The following is a 25,434-nucleotide window of genomic DNA, read 5'->3' on the forward strand; positions in this document are numbered from 1 at the left end:
AAAACAGCTGATGATTTCAAACAAACAATCATCACTTACTGCCAGAAAACTTCACTATGGCAATTATTGTTTATTTGGAACCTGTCTTGTTGCGGTCTATTTAGATGGCACTCAAATAATGATGTTTTAGGTGGAATGGAATGAAAGAACCAAGATAAGGGGTAGCTTACGGCACCATCAGTAGGACAAAGATTTGGGTCTGCTTTGTTCACTGCTGTATCCCTGGTGTCTAGAATTGTACTTGACAGATAGATGATGCATAACAAGTACTTATGAAATAGGTTAGGATACAGAAATAAAAATGATGATGATGATGATACGTAGTAAAAGCTTTTGAAATGCATTAGAATGTAGCAATAATGATAGTGATGATAATGATGATGATGGCAGTGGTGATAATAATAATAACAAAGTATCGCAGAGGGGGAACATTGGAAATCCTATCACCTGAATTAGGAGGGGTGTTTTAAAGAATGTTTTCTCCATGAGGGAGAAAAAAAAGAGATAAGGAGAAGTAGGAAGTTTCTGGAAATATTAGGGACTTCTCCAGATAAAAAATATTCCTTTGGACAGAGTTTAGGAAGACAAGCAGATTTGGGGCAATTACTTTGTCAAATTTTAAACCTGAAGTAAAACAGTAGCAGTATATTGTATTGCCAATATCATAAGTTCCATGAAAATTAAGAATAAGTGATAGACATTTATTATCACTGTGATTCATCATTGTTTTGTAACTAACAGAGTGAACAAGGAAAATAAAAAAGCAATATTGAAAAAGAAAAAAATGTATTTCACTTTATGGATAATTATATTCCAGTAGACTCTAAGTATATAAAAACACAAAACTACTAGGCTAAATAAGATAATATGATAAACTTACCGAGTATAGGGTAAATATTTTCTGTAGAACAATAACTTGTTATAAATAGAATACAAACATCTTATTACCCCAAACTATAAAGCAACTAGGAATCTATTTAACAAGTACTTGGCCTTTCCGGAAAAAAAAGAAAAAGTATGTATAAATACTTATTGATAAGGTATTCACAAATAGACATATCATGTATAGATATTTTAAATATCTCTTGTCTCAAGTTTTATTTGATTAAACTGCAATGAGAATTACAACTGAATTAAATTACAATGAGAATTAAGAAGAATAAATGTTTGAAAATAGCCAATGAAATGTTGAGAGAAAAGTACATTTGTGTGTGTAAGGATTCTAGCTGCCTCAAGAGCCAATATTCCAACACTAATGGCTTAAAATAGCTTTTTTCTCACTTCACAGTCCATTGTGGATAGGCTAGCTCTTTTTATCTGCTTGTTTTGACTGTTATTTTGTTATTTTATTATTTCAGTGAATTTAGTAAATTTTAACTCTGTGCCAGGCACTGGCTGGATTTTCTCATTTAATTTTCACAAAAACACTATGAACTGATCCCCATTTTATGAATGAGGAAACTGAGGTCCTGAGAGATTCAGTAACTAAATGGTATTTGGAAATTTAGATTACCTAACCTTAAAGCCAACCAAATATTTTTGACTCCCATAGATTTTAAGCATATCTCACAGTAGAGAGAACATATAACATAAATCTTAACTAGCCAAATGAATGTGGCATAAATGAGTAATATATACAGTGTACTATAATATCTTTTATTCTATTTCTGTTTTATTTAAGGTGGCAAAAGTATAATAAAGAGTATATGTCTGAAAATTAGGAGAACTGAAATCTCAGCTCTAGCTCTGCTACTAACAACCTTCAGGACCTAGAGCGATCACTTCACCTTCCTGGTCTATAAAATAATGGGGTTTTCATGAGGACATCTCCACAGTCCACAGTCATGTGGTTCTCTAATGAGAAAATGGATTGTGAAGGCTGTTTGGCTCCAAAGCCCATGTTGGTTTTCTGTTTAACTTGGTGTTTATTTATTTTTGTAATATTTCTATTTAAAATAATACAGGTGGATACCCTGCCCTTCATTCCACCTGTCTCTCTCCTCAGATGTGAAGGAGGCTTGACTGTTGGAGGGGTCTCTCAGACATGACACAAACTGGCTGCTTCTTAGTGTGACTGTGTGATTCAGAGCTCTGTTTGGGAGACCCTTGCTTGCACAGTGGACAGTAAGCACAGTTTCTTGTTTATAGCAAGTTTAAGTTTGGCTTAAACTTTAAAGTCTTATTTTAAAAGCAAGAGTCTATTAAAATAATACCATATTCATGTAAAATAAGAACACATGCAATTCAATACAAAGTTACTATAATAAAATGAGAAACCTAAATATCAAATCAAATATAAAATGTAGACTTCTTACCACTGAGTCCAATATTTTATTATTCTCTGTACAAATATTCTAGCCTTCCTTTAAAGGATAACCTTTAGAATATCTAGTTTCAAATTTAAAGGGTAACTTTTCTTTTTGGTGGATCTATTTTAATTATATTTTTTTCAGGATTATGGTTTTGGCAATCAAGGAATAGGTACAAATCTGATTAATTCTCACGTTTCTTTTAAAAAAAAAAAAAGACTATTAAGATATGCTTTTTTTTAAAATGGTTTTTCCTGTATGGCTTGGCACTGTTAATCACAAGTCAGCCAAGTAAAGACTAAAATTAAATTGGCTTAGTCCTATATGGCTTATTTATTTGTGCAGTTGAGTGGTTAGAAGGTTTCAGTGCCTTTTTTTTTTTTTTTTTTTTTTTTTTTACACAAAGGCAGTCAAGTTAACACCAAGAGAATTAGCCTCATTCTATTTAAGGCTATGCAACCTTGGTTACAAAGATAAAGACATATGTTTATTTATTTTTTAATGATTGGAATATCCATTGGTCATTATGCTACCAATAGTTATTAAACTATATGTTAGATAATGCTTTTATATTGTAAATAGCAGAAATTCGTTTCCCTTAATATTTTTAAATAATTATGTTGAGAACATATTATCTACATAAAAGTGTTACATTTTGAATTAGATATAAATAAAACATGTACTCCATTTATTTGTTATAAATTAGCTTCTTATGTCAAATTTCATAGCAGTTAGGTTTAGTAACTCTTTAGTTAATTATTTTAATGGTTATTAATTTGGCATTTAAAAAATAACATCCTGCATTATTCATAGAGAGATTAAGCATTTGAGGAAGCAGTCAAATCAGATATTATGAATGGGTCCATATGATGTCCAACACTGCTCTCTGCTGGCAAAGAAGCAAGTCATAAAACTGGTCTTTAAAGTGAAAGAAAGGGAAATTTTAAATAATATTTGAAAATGAAGGTGAATTCCTCAAACTTTAACTCATTTCTTTTGCAAAATGCTTATTGCAAGGAATATAATAAAATAAAGAATAAATGAATACAGACATCACCTAAGATTAATTTTTGAAAATCTATATCATTTTAATTAATTGAAAAATAATTGTGGAAATTTTGGAAAATATTAAGCCAAATATGAAATATCATATTGACATTTTAAACTAAGAAGTCTATAAATATTTTGTTAACAATAGTGAGTTAAATGACATTTTTATGTATTTAACTTTAACAGACTGCAGACTCTAAAATACCTGTTGTGAGTACACCTGCTATGTATTCAAATGCATTGAGCAGAGAGATGCGTAGGTTGGAATATTTGTGTGAATATATAATTGGCTTTTTATAGTATCAGAAAAGTTTTCTGTATTTGTCAAAGTCTTTATAGAAGATTTTTAAAAGATATTTTAACATTTGTAAAATCCGTTTGAAGTATATACTGTGTCAGTGGATTGAGCGTCGGCCTGCGAGCTAAGTGTCGCTGGTTCGATCTTGCAGTCAGGGCACATCAGAGAAGGAAAACTCTGACTCCAAAAAAACCTCCGCTGCCTTGCGGCATACCTCTTCAGGGGAAAGGCTAAGGGAGTAAACCCCGACAGAAAATCCGGAGCCGGAGTCCCTAAGGCGGTTTGACGTTGTAGTCAACACCGGCAACTCCTGCGGCGCACCTGAAGCCAAGCTGTATTGACTCCGTCTTTCCCTTGGACCCTTCAGCTGCGAAGAGAGGGGGGGTCTGCTGCATGGGCAACAGCAGACCCTCCATATCACCCTGCCCAGGCTCTGTAGCTTCAGCTTCACTGGAGAGGACACTCCAGCGTCATCGCAAGATGTCGATTCAACACGGGAGGAGACAGATACTGTGTCACTCCCGAGTCGAACTGCACAGCCATTCTCGGCGGTGCAGATAGACTCTTAAGAAGCTACACCATCGTCTCTCGAGACGGACGGCTGCCGATACAATACGATACATACCTTTCAATATATAGACTAAAAATACACAAAACATTTTTAGATTGTTATCTTTTTACTTTTCATAGTCTAATATATTCTAAATGTCCTCTTGTACTTATTATCTTTCTTATCTATCCATATTGCTTAGGAGTCATATTTAATGTTTTACTAACCCTTTTAAGAACTCATATAGCTGTCAAAACTAAATATATATACATACATACACACACAATAATGCCCAGTCGATCAATTAATCATATATATGGTAATTTAAGCAGTTTTGTTTGCTTTCATAAGTTAGCTTAATACTGTCTGACAATTATTTTTTATCTTCTTTTTTTGTACATTTTATTGATTATGCTGTGGACAGATGTCCCAATTTCTTTTCCCTTTGCTCCCCTCCACCCAGCACCCCCTTCTCTCCAGCAATCCCATCCCCCTTAGTTCGTGTCCATGAGTTGTGCATGTAAGTTCTTTGATTTTACCTTTTCCTGTGCTGTTCTTAACATCCCCCTGTTTACTCTGCACCTTCCTACTATGCTTCTTAATTCCTGCACCATTTCCCTCCTTCTCCCCCTTTCCATCTCCCAGCTGATACCCCTTCACATGCTCCCCATACCTATGATTCTGTTCCCACTCTGGTTGTCTGCTTAGTTTATTTTTGTTTTTATTTTTTAGATTCTGTTGTTGATAGTTGTGATTTTATTGTCATTTTAATGTTCATAGTTTTGATCTTCTTTTTCTTAAATAAGCCCCTTTAACATTTCATATAAGGGCGTGGTGATGATGAATTCCTTTAGCTTGTCCTTGTCTGAGAAGCACTGTACCTGCCCTTCCATTCTAAATGATAGCTTTGCTGGGTAGAGTAATCTTGGTTGTAGGTCATTGCCTCTCATCACTTTGAATATTTCTTGCCAGTCCCTTCTTGCCTACAAAGTTTCTTTTGAGAAATCAGCTGATAGTCTTATAGGTATCTCTTTGTAGATAACTCTCTTCTTCTCTCTTGCTGCTTTTAAGATTCTCTTTTTATCCTTAACCTTTAGCATTTTAGTTTTGTTGTGTCTTGGTATGGTCCTCCCTGGGTCTAGATTGTATGGGACTCTGTGCTTCCTGAACCTGTATGTCTATTTCCTTCCCCAAATTAGGGAAGTTTTCCTTCGTTATGTTTTCATATAATTTTTTCAATTTCTTGCTCTTCCTCTTCTCTTTCTGTCATTCGTATGATTCAGATGTTCGCACATTTAAAGTTATCCCAGAGGTTTCTAAGCCTCTTCTCATTATTTTCAATTCTTGTTTCCTCTTTCTGTATTGGTTGACTGTTTATTCATAAGCAAACAAACTTTGTTGCAGAGCTTCAAAGCGGCAACCTACAATTGTGCAAATTACACACTTGTACTTATATGATGTCTAATGTCTAATGGGTCCCCCCCAAAGTGTACTGAAATGAATGTTGTCTGTTTGAGGCTATAAAGAAAAATAATTGATAAAATTTTGAAGACTTAAAGTTATAAAAAAATGGCACCAGCTACTATCATTTGCCACAAAACACATAACTTTTTCTTTTGCTCTTCACCACACTGAAAAATAACACCGAATCCACATGTACAAATCAAAATTTAATACATTATATTTTTTTCTCGTTATTGTTATTTCTTTCTGCCACGTGGAGGAGCTAAGACAAAGTTGCTTAAACATAAAGACAGTTATTTTTACTCAGTTTAAAATGTTAAACTTACCACTGTCCCATATTTTAAGAGAATATAAAAGATATTATATTTGTTTTTTGCTTAGGTAAGTAAATACCTACCAGGAAAGAAACTTTTTGAGATTGATTTTTTTCATTCAGCATAATTTTCTTGCAATTCATCCAAGTTGTATGTATCAAGAATTCATTGATTTTTATTGCTAAGTAATATCTCATAGTATAGATATACTACTTTTTGTGTAACCATTCGCTCACTGAAGTATATCTAGATTGTTTCCAATGTTTGGCTATTAAAACTATATCTAATTCCCTGGCTGCTGTGGCTCAGTGGATTGAGCGTCGGCCTGCGAGCCAAGTGTTGCTGGTTCGATTCCCAGTCAAGGTACATGACTAGGTTGTACATCAGGTCCCCAGTTGGGGGTGGGAGTGAGAGGCAACCACACAGTGATGTTTCTCTCCCTCTCTTTCTCCTTTCCCCTCTCTCTACAAATAAATAAACAAACAAATAAATAAATAATTAAAAGAAAAACTATATCTACTATGAACATCAGTGGCAAATATTTGCATGAACATAAGTTTTTAATCTCTGTGAGACAAATACCAAAAAAAGTGCAGTTGTTGTCTTATAAGTTCATATTTAGTTTTAAAAGAGACCAAACTTTCTTCCTCAGTGGCTGTACCATTTTATATTCTCACCAACACCAGCATCTATAATTGTATTTGCTAATCTGAAAACTCCAATTAGTATTTTTCTCTCTGTCTTTCTAAAATTTTATTCTTTTTTTTTCATTACCAACCCCAATTAATATAAATGTAATTTTTCTGATTCCCCTTGCCATTTCCCTGAACACCCGTCTTCTTCCTGTTTGCAGCAGTCTTTTCTTTCATCTCCCCCTGAAACCACCCCGCTGCCTGAGGACCCACGATTCTGCAACTCTTCTCAACCTCTCAGGAGTTCCATTGAGGTCCCAGGGACAGGGTCCCTCTAAGCCATACCTTCCACCCAGAATTCTGCTTCCCCAGGCTCCACTTTGCATACCCAGTTGTGGCGTCTCCTTATCTAGCTGACACATCAGAGACTTTTCACCTCTATATGTTTGAGTACATGTTTCATTTCTTTCTTTCATTCAGGTCTCATTAAAATGTCAACTTTTTAGACAGGACTTTCTTGTCACTGATCTTAAATATTACACTCTGTCCACTCACTGATCTTAAATATTACACTCTGTCCACTCTTAAATATTACAATCTGTATTACTTGTATTATTTTTACTTATGCCATCTAAGATATATTATAAATGTGTCTGTTATCTAGACATAAGAAAAAATATTCACACACACACACACGCATACACACACACACACTCTTACTAGAATGTAAACTCCATGAGGACAGGAACATTTTCTTTCTTTTTTTAATTACATTTGATTGATTATGCTATTACAGTTGTCTTAATTTTTCCCCCATTTACCTCCTTCCACCCAGCACCCCAGCATGTCTATGGGGCATGTGTGTTAGTTCTTTGGCTGCTTCCTTTCCTATACTCTACCTTACATCCCCGTGACTATTCTGTAACTACCAATTTGTACTTCTTAATCGACAGGGACATTTCCCCCTGCTGTATACCCCACAGTTAGTAAATTCTTGACTCCTAGTAAATATAAAAAAAAATGTTTAAGGAATAAGTGAATATGTGCAATATTAACATCATTTGGGGGGCTTAATTTAATTTTTATTTTCTCAAAGTAATCCATTTCCATTTTAGACAGTCAGCTATTTACCCAAGGTTTATAATGAAAAAAGCATAATGTTCCCCAGCTCTTCTCCCAAGTCCCACTCACTGAAGCCACCACTTTGGATTGTTCTCTATTCCTTTGTTACTTTCTTCTGTGTCTGGAGTAACCTGCTGTGCTGCTGCATCTTGATTTGTCATATTTGTAGTGGTTATCAACACCATCCTGTATTCCCTCCCATTTCTAGGGTTCCATTTTTCTTCTGTTTTATCTACTTCTTTTCTTACTGAGAACTGAATCATGGGACATAAATTTTTGGGTCCCTTCCACATCAGTGTGTATTTTTCTTTCCTCATAACATGGAAACTTGGCTCTAAATCACCCTTTTCCATTAGAATTTGAAGTTATTTTTTTTCCATTATTGCTAATGTGACCTCTGATGTCATTCATATTCCTGGTCCTTTGTGGGTATTTTTTGTTTGTTTGTCTGTTTTTTTCTCTCCGGTATCTTTTATGAACTTTTCTTTATCTCTAGTGTGTTGATGATGAGCCTAATGTATTGTACTTTTGTATGTGGGTTTTCAATCATTACAATGGTATGATCTTAATTCTTTAGTCTGAAAATTCATACCTTTGTTTTTGGAGAAGTGTTGGATAATTTTCTTTCCTTTAGTTTCTCCTCTTCTCTATTTCTAGAACTCCTTATCTAGTTTGATGTTGAATCACCTAGACCAGTTGTTTTCACACTTATACACCCCCGCATCCGAGTCACCTAGAGGAGATATTAAGACAGGTTGCCCCTTTGCCTAGAGGAGAATCCTATCTGGAGCCTTTGAAGACTAGCAGCCAGACTGGGAAAGGGTCTAGGGGATTTTCAGTTTCACACGTGACTTTGGCTTAGTTTCTTTGTTTTAGTGAGGTGCCCTACCTCTCTCTCAGCCAGGCCTACTAGCACTTTGCTCCCTGGCCTTGTTTCTCCAGCTAGTTAACAAGTCAGTTGGGATGGGAAGGATGAGTCCCTTGGCAATGGTGTGATTCAGTTCCTCTTGTCTTTCGCCTTTCAGGCACCAAGCAGATTAGGAAAAGATGCAAACCAAAGTCTTACCTCTAACTTGTATACAATCCTGTGGATAGGACTTACAACAGAGTATTTCAGTTCTTTGTGGGTTTGTATCCTAGATTGTATGTTCTTGAATATAAGCATTTAAGCATAAAAACAGCCTTATGTCATTTTCTCCCATAATTAGACCCCAAGGCGAAGATTGAGGTGCAAGTGATTTATTAAGAGAGTGCACCCAGGAGAAACCAGGAAGGACATGGGAAAGCAGGATAGGCAAAGGGAAGAAACTACGGAAGAGTACAGTGTCAGGTCGAGGGAGCCCCAGCCTCACCTACTTCTACGGGAAGTTCTGCATTACTCCAGCTCCAAGCAAATAGGCTGCACCTCTGTACTTCCACACCAGTCATTGGATAAAGAATGTGGTGATATGGGGAAAGCAAAAATTTCCAGTTGTCAGTACTGGCAAAGTGACCTAATTGCCCAAGGGACTCCTGAAGGCCTTGAGTGTGCGATATTACCAGCAAGCATGGGGAGGGTGGGTCCCAGCGCTGACAAAATGGATCCAGGGAGAGCTGAGCAGGCACCAAGAATATGCACTAAAGCATTGAATAAAGGGATGGCCATGCCGCCTAATTATAAAACACTTTGCAATTTACAGAGGGTGGTTTTTCTTTCATCTCTTATTGCAATTGATCTTCAGAAAAATTTTAAAAGGAAAGAATAGCATATTATTATTATAATTTTTCAAAAGTGAAATAAGGTAGATTAAGTGACTTTTCTAACATCTTCAGATTCTAAGCCTAAAGTTTATTCCAGCATGCTGCAGTATATTTAAGAGTTTTATAAATATTTTATGTAGACATATGGAGTGCATATACATATGAATTAATCTAAGTATTATGATGGTTTTTATTATTTAAAATGACAGAAAATATTGTAAGAAATAATATCTTTTCAGTTTTAAAATTATTTCTTTTTCGGTCATCTGACATTACATAGAAAAATTGAGTTAAATAGTAAGTTTAGTTTAATTCCCACCATCATTCAAGGTTTCTCCCTGTGCTTCATTGCTTAGATGTTTTAATTAAAGTCCGTAGGAAAGAAACATATTAAAAGGTTCCTGGAACACAGCAAGAGGTTTTTTCATTTAGAATGTACTTGGAGTTCTCCCATAATTTTCCTATATGGCCTATTTACATATAATGCTTATGACTCATGACATTTCTGCCAAAGTATGAATATTCTTTCCATAAATATTTCCAGTTATTCTTATAGTCTGTTATTCACACATCAGACACTTCCTTCTTCTAGCTGAAGAAACGTGAATAAAGAGCCTACCTTTGCCTCACTGTTCCTGCTAGCAATAGACCGCCCACTTATGGGGAATCTCAATGATAAATTCAAAGATGTCAAGAACAGTTTACTCCATGGATTTACTCAGAACAAAATAGCCCCTATTGTGTTCACTCCCTTCCTGCCACTTGAATGCATTATCCTTTCTGGATGATCTAAACCAGTACTTTTCAAACCTGGTAGCATATGAAAATCACCTGGGGAGCTTTAAAATACACAGATGTCCTGGTTCTGCCCCAGACCAATTAAATTAGACTCCAAGGCACTGTTCTAAGTTTAAAGGTCCCATGTGATTCTATCAGATAGTAATCAAGGTTGAATATACTGATTTGACATAGAAGAAATGAGACAGGTACATTAGTGTCAGGAATAAATTTGGCTGTCTCCCACATCTTAGTAGTTGATTTTCAGTTCCTCTCAAGTTGAAAAATTCTCCATTAATTTTGGTATTTTTTGCAGACCTGGTCAATAAACTTGAGGTCTTGGATCAGCAAAGTGCCTGATGATATTGTATCTAGGCCCTAGTAGCAGTTGTTTGGTATACTTTGAGCTTATTAGGAATTATAGAATCTGAGAAGCAAAACGTTTTTTTTTTTGTTTTTTTTTTTTGCCTTAATACTTATCTCCTGTATTTTGAACTCACCTTTTGTATCTGTTTTCTATGGTCTTTCTGATCTAGTAATATTTTCTAATTCTGTTCCTTAGACTTTAGTACAAAGAACACCTGTGATGCTTTTATAAATATAATTCCCTAGCTTTACCCTTAAAGATGCTGAATTATTTGATTGAGAAATTCACATTTTCATATTTTAACTTGCTTCCTGGGTAATTCTCAAGCAGGCGATACAGAGAGCCCAATTTGAAAACTGAAAGTCTTATTTCTTTAGTTGTTATTGTTATTTTTTCAAGCATGAAAGAAGGTCTAAATGTGGTTTTAAGAGATAATATGACATTGCTATTTTGTTCCCTTCCATTCTGTGAGCTTATATAGGAAGAAGATTGTACTTAATCATTTGATGTAAAGTGCATACACACACATCTATTTATTTAAGAAGTGATGGATTTATGGCTCACTTTGGTGGTAGAATTAAGAAGATATAACAAAAAAAGTCTTTGTGAAATTATATACAGTTAATGAATTTAATGATTATTTGCTATTTATATAGAAATATTTTATAGAGTAAAATACCCATATTTCAATTCTAATTGGTCTTGAATATTTTATGATATTGGACATCTGTTTGGGAGGTATTATGTCTTTTCAGTATAGAAGATTTAATTACAATGTATTAATTATTATGAAACTTTTTTGATAGATCAGTTTTTGACTAAAAGCCTTCAAGGACATTTGAAAATATAGTAAAATTGTAGATCATGTATGCTATATTTCTTTAAAGCAGTTTAGCTTATAGTTTTGGTGGATGGTATATATTGGGTATTTTAAAACTTTGTACTTTATAATATATGCTATTTGAGTGTCATAATTGGAAAAACAAGGAAAAATATTTATTTGAGGTTATAAATAAAATATTTATTTGTTTTAGGAAACCATATTGATATCTCAAAATGTACTGTTGAAATTTAAATACAATAACAAATAAGAAGCATTTATATGCTTTTAATTAACAGATAACTTTTTCATATTTAATGGTTTAATTTTTGATATCAACTGTATATCCTTGGGCACAATGAAATAACCTTTTTCTTTCCAGGAAATAAAGTTTTCTTTCCCGTAAACATCTATAAGTAAAATATTTAGGAAAATGGGTTTTTAAAAAATCTTTGAATAATAAGAATTTTATGTGATTAAATAATACTTGACATTAAAATTATTTTTATTGTTTATTCTACTACAGTTGTCCCAATTTCTTTTTCCCTTTTGTCCCCCTCCATCCAGCCCACACCTCTAGCCCAGAGTCAATTCCCTCGCCGTTGTCCATGGCCATGAGTCATTCATACATGTTCTTTGACTAGTCCCTTCTCCTTCCTTACACCGTTCTCCCCCTCCATCCTTCCCTCCTAACGCTATCACTCTGTTCCATGTTTCCTTGTCTCTGGTTGTATTTTTCTCTTTAGTTTATTTTGTTCATTAGAGTCCAGTTAAAAGTGAGGTTATATGCTATTTGTCTTTTGCTGACTGGTTTGACAAGTTCATATAATTTAAAATAATATAAATTAATAACTTTTCTGTTTAATTAGGATTTGAATTTTCACTATAGCATTATTCTATTATGCCATGCTACATTTCAAAATGATTTAATGACATATGATGGAGTAAAGCCTGTGCCTCACAAATGAAAATTTTCAGTTTCTTGGCAGTACAGAAGTGGAGCAGCCCAAAGGAACAGAAGTTGTCAGAGACGCTGTAAGAAAACTAAAGGTAGGGAAAGCCCTTCACATAAATGTCTAGTGTATTGATCCTGTCTTAAGTCATAAGTAGATTAATGGAAATTCAAAACATGAATAACTTTGTAGTAGATATGGCTTTACCTTATGAAAAAATGAACTATTGAATAAATATCACCAGATCAAAGAAAAATACACATAATTAATTATTTTTCTCAATACTTCACACTTCATATTTTTCTAAGTGTAATTTCTCATACATAACAAAAAAATGTAATGGCAATATTTCATATGTCTTGACATTCAGTAGCTTGCCTTTACTTTGCTTGGACCATGTGGACTCATGCCCTAACTCAGAAACTAGTAATGGTGTGACAACTATCTCTAATAATTAGAATATTTTATCTACCAGTTGAAAATGTGAAGGTAAAGGCATTAAGAGGTACACATTGATAGTTACAGAATAGTCATGGGATTTAAATTACAGTATAGGGATTATAGTCAATAATATTATATAATATGTAAGGGGCCAGGTGAGTACCTGAAATATTGGGAGGACCATTCTCTAAAGTACATGATTGTTTAACCACTATCGGAAACTAATACAGAATAGTATTGAATGTAAACTCTAATTGAAAAATTTTTTAAAAGATTAAATGAAATAGCATGAAGTCCTGATACATAATAACTTCTCAATAAATTCAATCTATAACAATTTTAAAGGAAAAGGAAGTGTGAAGTTAGAATTGATTCAGAGCAGAATTTTGTAGTGACACCGTATGTTAAAGATATCTTAATGGACAAATCCAAGAGTATCTGGCCATGTTCATGAGCAGACAAGGGAACTGATTAGAATAAGAGCAAGAAAGGACATTTAGTAAGCAACTTCACATACTCACAATTAACAAGTTTCCTGAGAAAATCTTACTTAAGTAGTCACACATCTTAGCATGTTTTTACTAATTGTATCCAATCCTAAAAGACATTGTTTTCATTGCGATTTTAAGATTTTAAAAACTTAAGCAGAATTTTCATTTTTTTTATTGACATATAACTAACATATAACATTAGATTAATTTCAGGTATATAATATAATAATTAGATACTTATATATATTGTGAAATGATCATCACGTTAAGTCTAATTAACATCATCACCACACAGAATTATTTTTCTTTTAATAAAAACTTCTAAAATCTACTCCCTTAACAAGTTTCAAATATATAATACAATATTTTTAATTGTAGTCACTATGTTGTACATTATATCTCCAGGACTTATTTATTCTATACCTGGAACTTTGTTTTTACTACCTGTACACATTTTGTTCACCACCACCTGCTTCTGTCAACCAACAATCTGTTGTCTCTATCTATCAGTTAATTTTTATTTTAGATTATGCATTTAAGACCATATGGTATTTGTGTTTCTCTGTCTGACCTATTTCACTATAGCATAATGCCCTAAAGGTCCATCCATATCTCAAATGGCAAGATTTTCTTCTTTTTTATGGCTGAATTATATATGTATATACACAAGCCATATCTTCTTTATCTATTCATTCATCAATAAACAGTTGCTTGCATCAGAATTCTTATTAAGAATATCTAACATACCACTACAACAGCGAGTCCTCAAATAATGTCGCTTCATTTAATATTGATGAGATGTCATAGGAACTGAACTGTTGTTTCTAAAAATTAGCCTATGGCAAAACTGATTTCATTATAAATTTTCTCGCCATAGTTCAAAGAACCTATTGATGACGTTAAGTAAGGACTTACTTTACTTTGTTTATACTGTTTTATTCTCTCTAGCTGCTCTCATGATTTTTATTTTTTCTTTTAGAGACAGCTCTTTTCTAACCTTATTTAGTTTAGAAGAGTTAGGCTTCAGATTGTGCTAGGCAAAGTCATGGACAGTAAAAAGTATTACTTTTCTTTGAGAATGTTATATCAGGCAGATTTTGAGTGTTTAAATTGAGGAAAAATTAAAGTGGGATGGCTTGTATTCTGGCTGAAGAAATAAAAGTGGATAATATTTTCATTTATTCATTTTATATGCAGATATTTTATCTAGTGTAATAAGTAAGTATGCTAAAGTGTCTCAAGATGGTATCACTCCCACTTGGGAAAAAAGCTAGCCAACCATTTCTTTCTACTACTCATTAGGTAATGATTCAGACTTTCCATTTTTTGGCCAATACTTTAAAGTACTAATGGAGATTTTTAAAGGTCTCACAGTTTATGAACAACATTTAGAATAAGATTCTATTTCAGTGTTCAGAATATTTCACACTCTGGGCATGAGTCCAACTTCACTACAATCAGAATATTTATAAAAGAATAATGGTATTTATACTTAATGTTTTTTAATACCTAAGAGGTTCTTTATTTAGTCAACCCAAATCCCAAACCAAAAGGATTCAGTTACGTAATGGCTAGGTAAAATGTAAAGAGATATTTGAAATGGAATGCTTTCTAAACAGAGCTAGTTTTTATATACGGTCTGGGGCAAAGTAGCTTTACAGTTGTTCATATGGAAAATAATACAATGACAAAAAAATAATAATATAAGAATAAACTCTGTGTTTTGTGTACTCATAACTGTAAACCTACTTTTGCTCCATCCCATATTTGTGGGACTTTTTATGCAGTTCCTATATGGTTTTATGTTTGAAAATATACTCTGTTAAGAAAGGAATACAATTTATAATAAGATAAAAATTAGGTGATATAGTTTAAAAATGCACAGTCAGTTGATAGTAGCTCTGTATTTCAAGTATCTTCCAGAAAGAAAGAGAAAAAAGATCTGTGTAAAAAGCAATCTTTTCTTGGTTGATTGCAAAAAAATTGTAGATCAGAAAAATGTATCTGAGGGAATGATTCAGGAACTGATTAAAATTAATATACAATGTTTTTTATGTATTTTAAATTTTTTGTGTGTGCGAGTTTATCAGAGGCTACAACTCAAAAGTGTATAAGAGTACTTATTAAAAAGAAGTATTTAGATCCTGGCTCTTCTTTAATTCTCTTTTCATATAGAAATGACCAGAAGATGGTGCTATGGCTCTACTTAAAATAAAAGAATATGCTCATTAACTCGACTTTGTGTCCACATCCCCCATTTTAATTTGCTGCTTATTTTTCTTAAATATATGTATTCTGACTGCTTTTTATCCACTATTGTGTAATGTTTTGTTTTATTTGCTAAATAATGGAATATTTTATTTATATTTACTTAAAGATTCTGTATTTCTCAGAAAACATATATTTCTTGATTGTGTTTTAGCCTGAGATTTAAGAAAATACCAATTTTTCCAAAATGTAGTAATTTTAAAACCCTTTCAACTTCTATATATTTAATACCGGTGTTATTGTAATGGGTTTAATTTGTAATAGTATTTACTTATTTTTACAAATACTACTAGTATACATTTTAAAGGACTCAATATATATCATAAGCAGGGAATGTGGCCTTAGGAATAACCCTCGAGTAATGTTAAATCTAGCTTCAGCTGTTTTTTCATTCAGCTTCACTTTCTCTGTTTAACATGATATTCTGTTTTGTTCTTGTTTTTGTTTTTATGATCACAATGAGTCTAACTAACATCTGTCACCAGATGAAGACTTCTAAGGGCTACTCTTAGCAACTCTGAAATATGCAATACAATATTGTTAATACAGTCACCATGCTTATATATTACATCCCCTTGACTTGACACTCTGCTTTTGTCTTCATAACCAGTCATTTAAAATGACTTGTTAGAGCTTAATTTAATTACAAGCATACATATATAATAGATTTCCCTGTTGGATTATTAGGAATACTTTAAAATAAATGAACAAATATAAGAACCACAAAGAGAAATAATAACTTAGAATATTTGGCCCCAAGCAATACATTTATTAATTTTCTTGCTTAATATTAGTAATATACATTACATTAAAGCCCTGGCTGGTTTAGCTCAGTGGATTGAGCGTCGGCCTGCGAGCTAAGTGTCGCTGGTTCGATCTTCCAGTCAGGGTACATCAGAGAAGGAAAACTCTGACTCCAAAAAACCTCCGCTGCCTTGCGGCATACCTCTTCAGGGGAAAGGCTAAGGGAGTAAACCCCGACAGAAAATCCGGAGCCGGAGTCCCTAAGGCGGTTTGACGTTGTAGTCAACACCGGCAACTCCTGCGGCGCACCTGAAGCCAAGCTGTATTGACTCCGTCTTTCCCTTGGACCCTTCAGCTGCGAAGAGAGGGGGGGTCTGCTGCATGGGCAACAGCAGACCCTCCATATCACCCTGCCCAGGCTCTGTAGCTTCAGCTCCACTGGAGAGGACACTCCAGCATCATCGCAAGATGTCGATTCAACACGGGAGGAGACAGATACTGTGTCACTCCCGAGTCGGACTGCACAGCCATTCTCGGCGGTGCAGATAGACTCTTAAGAAGCTACACCATCGTCTCTCGAGACGGACGGCTGCCGACGACGACGGCCGACATTACATTAGTAATACAGTAAGATTTCATTTTTTAAAGTCCTGAGAAATGAATAGAAATTGCACAATGATGACATTGAAAACCTTTACCCTTTCTTTAGTTCTTCCCCTTTCCCGTGACATATATCTAACCAAATAACTTTATGTATTTCAAGTAATAGGTCATCCTTTCCCATCATTTTATGGTGATAAAGGCTTATTTTTGTTCATTTGTTGTATCCTCCAGGATGCTTAAGCTTTACCTGCTTTGAATAATTGTTATTTTGGATTGTTATATGCAAGTTTTAATGGTAGATCGCTATCTAGATGACCAAAAAATGAATCCATTGAAGCCAAAATGGAAAGAAATTTATAAAAAGGCCCTTCAAGCATTATCATTCAAGTAGTAAATAGGGAGAGTAAAGACTATAATGTAAGTAAGAATGATAAGTATCTCTTCCACATGTAAGTTCCCACATGTTACTTGGAACACAGTTAAGAGGTCTGTAAGTAGGAAAAGAGACTTAGAGCATGAACACCTTAGAATATAGTAATCTTAAACTTCAGAAATAATGGGCTAAACAAGAATATTGTACTGTGATTTAAAATATAGATTGAGTGAATATAACCTTAGGCATAAGTATCTTGCAACATCTGTGCAACAGTCAAGTCCAATAACCAGTGTAAATCTTGATAGACATGAAAATAGAACTGAGAGGTTTATTTTTTAAGTACAGAAAATCTGTTGTGCGGAAGAAAAGTTATTTGGTGGTGGGTAGCTGCAAAATCTAATTGCTACTGACCCATTTTAGGACCAAGGTATTGGATTGGATGATCTTTGAATCTTCGACCACAATTACTTATTCTGATATGAAGCAGAGAAAAAGGCTTCCCAAGCCTTAGTGTCACGAATGTATGTTCATGATATAGTCTTTTCTATAAGTCAGCTGGGCAGCTGCTCGGCTAGCTGCCTGCTGAGCATCCCGGCACCAAAGGAATAGACAAGGGTCATACACAGTAACTATGCTATTCACTCAGTTTCTTTGAATGTAGGTTCACTCAAAGCAGAATATCAACATGCATTAATATCCTACTCACACTCTAACAATCCAAGAGAATTGTAACACACATACACACACAGAACATTCAGTGGGGGATAATGTACTCGAGTCCCAGAGTCTCAGTCTGAAGGTTCAGGAGACAGCATGGTGGGCAGAGGAGTTGTCAGCGTCTTGCAAGGAAGGACCTCCGGAGCCAGGTGGGCAACAGGGCAGGTGAGGTCCTCAGTGCAGCAGAGCAGAGCCTCTGATGGCTGATGCATGGTGTGAAGCTGCACTCTGGTGTGTGGGGCTCTGGTGTCTCAGTGGTGGCTTGGAACCTGCCTCAGTTATACCTTAAAAGTGGTGTCTTTGACCCTTTTGGGTCTTTTTCATAAATGTCTTGGCACCCCCGATGCCAATTGTGGAATTTGCCAAGGAGCCTATGGGTGGTTCATGGCTGTTCTGCTTGACAACCCTACTGGCAAGAGTGGAATTTCCCCAGGGGCCTATCTATGGATGGTCCCTCTCTTCAGACATGGCTATTCTGATCATATGGGTAGATATCTTAAGTGTGTCCCCCTGCCAGATGTGTCTAAATTAACTTAGGTAGTTTTTCTCTTGAACAAAAGTGTTATGGCTGACTGAAAGCCATTTTAGTTGACCTGAGTGACTCCACTTCGTTTTATATACTTTATGCTACCTTGACTGGACCAATGTCATTTTATTGGCCCTGATCTCCACATTTAGATCAGCTATTCATGTTTATTTTTCTTTATCTCATTTTCTGTTTCCTCTTTTCTTTCCTCTACCTCCCGTTCCCTACTTCTTTTCTTTATTTCTTTATTCTTTCGTTTGTTTTCCTGGCAGACAAGAAATATCTCAACAGACAAGTTTAATATTAATGGTTGTTTTGTGATAGACTTTTTGGAAACTAAAAGAGGTCACAGGAATGGTTGTGTCCAGATGTGCAAAAAGCCTCAAGAGCCGCTGCTCATTGTCTGTTTCCGAAAAAGAGAACCCCAGGAAGCCAGCTGAGAATGCTTCTGCAGCCCAACATGGAATGGCTTTGTTCAGATGTGTTCATGTAGAGGGGTTTATTTTGTAAGCCTTCACATGTAAACATCCCCAAATTGTTTTAATTATGCCAACTCAGGAAGGAAATCATAAAAGGAAAAGAAACAAAATTAATCCTCATTATTTGGGTGAGAGCTGGGATAATTTTTAACGATTTTCACCAAAGCAGAAAAAATTTCTTAAAGACAAAAAAAAAAAAAGAAAATGCTCTGGCACAAATTAGTTGACTTCATGTGCAGAATGTAAGAATGCTAGTTACAAAAAAGAAAAAAAAGAAAGCTGACTACATTCATAGAACTGGACAGATAGCAAGCTAAAAATTTATACCACCCAAAGTGAAGTAAAACAAATGGTACTCCTCCCACTGCCCGTATCAAGGCAGACACTCCAAGGTATTTGTATATGCATTAACTGTATTATCCTCTGTGGCAGTGCAAGGCCATGAAAAGGGAAAAAGGCCTTTAACCACCCTCTGCTCCAGAACTGAACTATACCATATATATTCACATCCGCTCTAAATTAGAGACAGATGCACCATGCAAATAAATATGACACACAAAAGGCCCGAAACCCTACCCTGCCTCCTATGTAATCTGGTTGAATCAGCCTAGGATGATCCATATGCTGAAAAGATGTTATATAAGGAAATAACATTCTAAAGTCCTAAAAGAGGGGTAAGAAATCCGATTCTTTTCAGTAGTTTTTTTTCTCCTTGTTTTCATTTCTTAAAAAGAAAGGTGGGGGAGGAAAGAAAGAAGAAATGTAAGGAGAGAGTAGCACTGCTAGACAAATCAGAACACTCAATAAACTTTGAATTTCAGTTAAACGATAAATTTTTTTTTAGTATAAGTATGTGCCAAATATTGCATGGGGCATACTTACGTTAAAGAGCATCACATATATGTTATTTATGTATATACATATAGAGAGTGTATATTGTATTCTAAGATAAAAGGTTTTTGTTAATTGTTTATTGTTTAGTATAAGTATTTAACTGGGCTCCTGTAATATTTTTCTGGCACTACACCTGGCACTGTTAGCAGAGAGGCAGAGAAATTCTATATACTAAATGTATGACTATTCTGATTTTCTTTTTGATTTTGTAACACAAACTACAAGCATTTATATTTACTTACTAATTCAATAAGAAGATACGGTAAATACTACTGTGAAAGCATTTTACAAAGTTCGTTTTCAAGAAGCTCACTACATTTGTAATTCTAGTCTTAGTCTAGTTGTCTAATTCTGAATACTGTGTTTTAGCTGGGATAATTATTTCAATTCTTAGCTTGACTTTGCATATGGTAACCCATCTCTTTTTATTCATTGATTTGTTTGGGTAGGACGGTTTGCCAAATGAGGTGTCTAGAAATGGCAAAGCTGGCATATCCAACATTGGCCATGCAAGTTCTCTAATGGTATTAAAAACAAAGAACGACAGGGAAAAAAAAATTGATCTCTGCTTATCTTCCCACAAAAAGTGTACATTTCTCAACTGGTATGATTACAATATTTTAAATATCATGAAAGTAGTACATTAAAAATATTTTTTAAGTTATAATGGGCAATAATTTAATGAAAGTTCAACACAATACAAACTCCATGTATATATTTGTGTTCATTTTTCATAGAAACAATTATAGTTTTATAAATTAATTTTTCATTTGTAGTTTGCAAGACATATCAAGAAATCTGAAGGCCAGAAAATTCCTAAAGTTGAGTTACAAATATCAATTTATGGAGTAAAAATTCTAGAACCCAAAACAAAGGTAAGGCTTTTTTTTTTTCATATCAGAAGTGCTCTAATCATTAATTGTAGCTATATGCCTATTTTAATAAATACTTAGTATGTGTTACTAACGTGAACTGTTTAGTTCTCAGTTAATGACCATTTAAAACTCTATAGGATTTTTATGGGAAAAAAGAACTTCAGGGATTGCTTTCTGAGTGGTCTGTTTTTTCAGCTTGTGTTTGGGATGTTATAATTTATATTAAGTATAATAAGACAGTATTTAGTCTTGTGTTTAGGAATTTTCTTCATGTGCTGTGAAAGAGATGCATGAAATGCAGCTCATGGAGTATGAAAGAAGACAAAAGCTGTGTGTTGTTTCTTAGAATGCCTTAGACTGACTTACTGCCCGTAGGCATAATCGGTATATATTATTTTACCAAGGCTGCCATTATAAAATACCACAGACCTGATGTCTCAACAGAAGTTTATTTTCTCACTGTTCTGGAGGCTGAAGTAGGTTTCCTCTGAGGCCTGTCTCCTTGGCTTGCAGATGGCTGCCCTCTTGGCTGCCTTTTCCCATTGTCATCTATGCATTCACATCCCTGGTGTCTCTTTGTGTGTCCAATTTTCCATCAGATTGGAAGGAAACCCTAATGGCCTCATTTTAACTTAATCACTTCTTTCAAGTGTTTTCTCCAAAGACAGTCACATTCTGAGTATGGGGGTACTTAAGGTTAGGAATTTGGGGGGAGCACAAGTCTTCTCACATAACAGGATAAACTGAAGTTTCTTCTATTTAAGAGTCTTCTCTCCTTCAAGTCCAATGGAAATTTTTTTTTTTTTTTTTTTTTTTGGTTAAACATACTGCTTTATTTTTTTTCACATATTTAAAAATTAAATGTATTGGGATGGCATTGGTTAATAAGATTATGTAAGTTTCAAGTCTACATTTCTATGATACATGACATGTATATTGCATTATATACTTACCACCCACAAATTGTCTTCTATCATCATGTATTTGATCCCCTTTTCCCTTTACTAGCACCCCTCATGCCCTTCCCTCTGTTATGTGTCCGTGAGTTTCAGTTTTCTATCCCACATATGAGTGAAACATATTCTGGGTTCATATTCATTAATATGTACTTGTTATGGACTGAACTGTTTCCACTCCAAATTCCTATGTGGAAGTCCTAACCACTGACGTGCCTGTCTTTGGAGATAAGGCTTTTATGGTAATTACAGTTAAATGAGGTCTTACTGGGGCCTTAATCCAAGGTTACTGGTGTCCTTATAAGAATAGGGAGAGAGCCCTGACTGGTGTGGCTCAGTGGATTAAGTGCCAGCCTGTGAACCAAAGGGTCGCTGGTTTGATTCCCGGTCAGGGAACATGCTTGGGTTGTGGCCAGGTTCCCAGTTAAGGGTGTGTGAGAGGCAACCACACACCATTGTTTCTCTCCTCTTTCTCCCTCCCTTCTCTTCTCTAAAAATAAATAAATAAGTAAATATTAAAGAAAGAGATAGTTGGAATATGTGAGCACAGTCAAAAGACCATGTGAGGACACAGCAAGAAGGTAGCCATCAAGTCAAGCTGAGAGAGGCTTCAGCAGAAACCAGACCTGCTGACATCTTAATATTGGACTTCTAGCCCAGAACAGTGAGGAAATTAATTTGTTATTTAAGCCATCAAGTCAGTGGTATTTTGTTATGGTAGCCCTAACAAACTAACACAGCACTTTATTCACAATGCCTCAGAATGATTGTTTAGTAATGTAGATAAGACCGTGAACATCACTGTGGCAAAATTAATTAACATTCAACTCCAGTTATTTACAAACACGTATTGCCAGTGCTTTCCTCTAACACTGTAAGTTGCTTGCTGACAAGTTAATTAAATTTGAAAGTTCAAGGAAACCCTAACCTGTAAACACATTATGGAGATATTGTTCACAGGTCTGCAACTTTTTACTAGTTCAGTATTTGCCATCGGTGCTTTTACCTATATGCTTACCACAGCCCCTGACTATGGCTCGCTATTCAAAGTGAGGTCTGTGGACCGCATCAACTGGGAGCTTGTTAGAAATGCAGAACCTCGGACCCCATTCTAGACCTATAGAAACTGAATTTGCAATTTAAAAGGAAGCACAGTGATTCTTGTGCACATTGACCATTCAGTGGGTTCTGGTTCAGTGCATAGTCTGCTAGCTACATGCAGTAACCCACATTTCTCCGTTATAGTCCGTGGAATACTTGCATTAAAAATACGTGAGTCATTTGTAAAATTAAATTCTAAGGCTCTATCTTAGCCTACAGAATCAGAATCCCCATGGAAATTTTGCTTTTTTAATATGTTTCAGGATAACTGAACTATGGCATGGATACACCCACAGTTGTTGTTCAATTCCAAATTAAAGAACAATGGCATTCCTTCAGACTTTCAAACCATAAATTTAAGACCTCCTACAATCATCCTGTCTAATTTCCTCTTAATATTCTGCTCTCGATATTAAATAACAAAGAGTTGGAGACTTCACTTTGGTTATGGTTATTCCCAAATAGCTGTTGCTGGGGTGGCTGAAAACAGACACAGAGGTGGTGAAACACAATTTGCTGGGAAGCAAGGCAGTTAAAAATGAGGCATTATCTACTGAGCAGTTGGGTTGACTGAGATGAATTCATTAGGCAAATGGTAGTTAGAGAAGGTTGAGGAAGCAGTAAGTTATGGAGTGATGATACAATGAAAAGCATAGCAACCACTGTGTAATATTATATGCAATAAAAAAGAAATAATCCTAGTCATTTATTTCCATTTTAACATTAAATGGATATATAGTGGCAAATGTCCAGGCAGAACAGGGGAAAGAAAACAACAAAGCATGGTGCTCCTAAAATAAATGTATTTATAGTAAAATTTGTATGAGGCAGGATTTTAAAATTCACCATTAAATTAGTATGGACTTGATAGGAAATAAACTATTTTCTATCCCACTTGAATGGATGCAAATGGAAGTGAAAAGCAATCACAGTTGGTTCCAATATCTTTCTTTCTGTGTCATCTTTTCCTTTCTGCTTTTCTCATTTGTCTTGCAAATGAAAATTATGCAGTACTGGAAAGAGGTGTTATAGGTGACTTGGGCTTTACTTATCTTTTGCTCCAATTCCAGTAACATGTCATCCATGTTAAAGGATCATTGTGTTCCCACTGTGCTTCATTATGCTTCCAAGTCTCTTTATCCAAACATTAATACTGCTCTTAAAATTCCTAAAGATCCATCACAACAACAAAAGCCTCACGCAAGTAATAAAATTATAGGTCTTAGCTTTCTAGGCTTCTTTTGTAGGAAGATATCTCTGTTAATCTAAACAAAAATGCGGATGATCCCCTAACTTTCGTAACTAAAGGCTTTCTGTGATCATACTGGTTGGTGAGTCACTGAGGGACTGGGTGGGTTTCCCCATCACTCATGTGGATAGTGTGTTTTCATATTACTTATATAATTTTCTATATATGGAAAAGAGGAATTATTTTTTCTATATTATATGTCAAAGATATTATCTTTTTATGTATCATTTACATAATTATAATTAATAAACTGGTATAGACCTTCTATCAGTAGTTCACAGCTGTAGTGCAACTGAAGTCCATTATTTGATTGACATTAATGTGTTAACATTAAAATAAAAATATATGTCAATTAGAAGAGACTGGTCAATCAAACAAAGTATAGGAGAAGGAAAGTCTCAGACAGATGTGGTCACTGTTCATCCCAGCACCAACCACAGAAGGGGAAGATGCCCTCATCAAAAGCTTTAGTAAGTTGATCCCTTCTGTTTAACATTGTTCCTCCCTGCTGTTGAAATGGTTGGCTCAGGCTGTCTAGTAATGACAGGAAACTGCAATCATAGAGTAGACTTCCTCATTTTAATTTTCATGCCTGCCAAACTACCCTTTTGATGACTTACTATTTGGTTTGTATGCAGGGAAAAATTATCTTAACATTTATTTGTAAATCTCATTTATGTATTCATTTTCAGTTCGATGGACAGTAATGAAACTGACTTACCAAATCCCAGCAAACTCAGAAAGCCCATGAACCTCTGATCCTCTTGTATTTTGCTTGTATTTGTCTAAGTTCCATTGAAATGACTATCTTAGTTTAATCCTGAGTCAGGAAGTCCATCTCCATTATGTATTTGTTTAAGTTTGTGGTATATGTAATTATAAAACCAAAGTTTGACAGGTGATTGTTTCACTTTTAAAGTCATAAGTTGTATGTCATTAACACAAGCTGGTATTTCAGAAAACGGAAAAAAATTTCTTCAACTATGTTTATTTCCGCGTGTTCCCAGGAAGTTCAACACAATTGCCAGCTTCATAGAATATCATTTTGTGCAGATGACAAAACTGACAAGAGGATATTCACTTTCATATGCAAAGATTCTGAGTCAAATAAACATTTGTGCTATGTATTTGACAGCGAAAAGTGTGTAAGTATGCCAGATGTTTTAGGGTGGTTTGTTCTACTTTACAGTCCAGGAATTGTCTTGTTTCCGGCATTAGTAAAGTATTTGGAAATGAATAAGGTCTGCCAATACTTAAATACACTAATAGATCCATCCTGTCATGAGAATATGCTTCAGGATTTCATCCTTAACTAAAT

General features: G+C 34.8%; 1 protein-coding gene across 4 annotated transcripts in view; it reads left to right on the forward strand.

Moving 5' to 3' along the window:
• GULP1 (GULP PTB domain containing engulfment adaptor 1) overlaps positions 1-25,434 on the forward strand; it is a 220,110-nt gene that overhangs the window by 162,445 nt on the left and 32,231 nt on the right. For all 4 annotated transcript variants that reach the window (XM_090281530.1, XM_090281539.1, XM_090281549.1 and 1 more), the window contains exons 4-6: positions 12,422-12,493; positions 20,712-20,810; positions 25,124-25,261. In XM_090281530.1, the coding sequence (XP_090137656.1) occupies positions 12,422-12,493; positions 20,712-20,810; positions 25,124-25,261 (309 nt within the window). The remainder of the gene's footprint in view (positions 1-12,421; positions 12,494-20,711; positions 20,811-25,123; positions 25,262-25,434) is intronic.

The sequence above is a fragment of the Furipterus horrens genome, unplaced genomic scaffold, assembly GCF_987537825.1.
Source record: "Furipterus horrens unplaced genomic scaffold, mFurHor1.1.pri manual_scaffold_1, whole genome shotgun sequence".
NCBI lineage: Eukaryota > Metazoa > Chordata > Mammalia > Chiroptera > Furipteridae > Furipterus > Furipterus horrens.